The 881-nt window shown below is 30.3% G+C and overlaps 1 protein-coding gene across 1 annotated transcript in view; it reads left to right on the top strand.

Annotated features, from left to right (window-relative positions):
- The window catches only part of CCDC14 (coiled-coil domain containing 14), a 64789-nt gene that overhangs the window by 15464 nt on the left and 48444 nt on the right, over positions 1-881 (top strand). The window contains exons 2-4 of the mRNA XM_012639631.1: positions 204-276; positions 525-594; positions 687-809. Coding sequence (XP_012495085.1) covers positions 204-276; positions 525-594; positions 687-809 — 266 coding nt within the window. The remainder of the gene's footprint in view (positions 1-203; positions 277-524; positions 595-686; positions 810-881) is intronic.

Below are 881 nucleotides of genomic sequence, written 5' to 3'. Positions count from 1 at the left end.
GGAGTAAATTTTCATATCTGCCCGCGTTAATCATTTTAGTGTTTAACAGTCTATCATCTTCATAATGTCCTTATAAATCCATCTTATAGTTGGTTGAACAATCTTTCCTGTCTAACCTTTGCTGGGAAAAAAATGACACTAATATATTTTGGGAAAAATACATTTGTATTATTTATGAGAATATTAATGAGCTTCTTTTCTAGGACCCATTTAAGAAAAATATCACGTTTTAATGCACATTCTGGCTATTCCGTCCATTCTGATTCAGAAAGTCAGGTAAGATTAAACTGAATACATACAATACAAACTATCTTAATTACCTTCAGGTAAAAGCTAAGAATTAGGAGTAAAATGGAAAGGTAAAGTATTAGTTGCTCTAAGCAAGTATAAAGTCTTGCTTGAAAATGTTTTCTACTAATAATAAATTGCTTGTAAATAAAGAAATTGTAAAACTATGTAATGTGTTTTTTTCCTACAATAAAATGTTATATACAAATGTATTCTAAATGACTTTCTCCTTACAGGCTGAAACCATACAGGGGCTCGATGGTTGTGCTTCTTTGCTGCGGGACATTTTGAGAAATGAAGATTCAGGTTTTTTTAAAATAATACTTCCTTGCTAATCTCCTTTTCTTAATTAAGTCGTTTCTTCAATGTTAACGAATTTTTGTTTTAATTATTAATAGGTTCAGAAACAGTATATTTGGAAAATAGATCTAATCCTAGACCTTTAGAAGGCAAAAGATATGCATCTAAAAAGAAAGGGCCTGAAAAACATACCATTCCTTTGGGAGTCCGGAGGGAAATGAGTAAGCATTTTTTTCTCTTACTTATTTGAAGATAATCCTTAATTGTGGGGATTTTGATAAATTATCACTATT

The sequence above is a fragment of the Propithecus coquereli genome, unplaced genomic scaffold (assembly GCF_000956105.1).
Source record: "Propithecus coquereli isolate 6110/MARCELLA unplaced genomic scaffold, Pcoq_1.0 Scaffold10, whole genome shotgun sequence".
NCBI lineage: Eukaryota > Metazoa > Chordata > Mammalia > Primates > Indriidae > Propithecus > Propithecus coquereli.
This window is presented reverse-complemented; position numbering and strand designations above follow the sequence as displayed.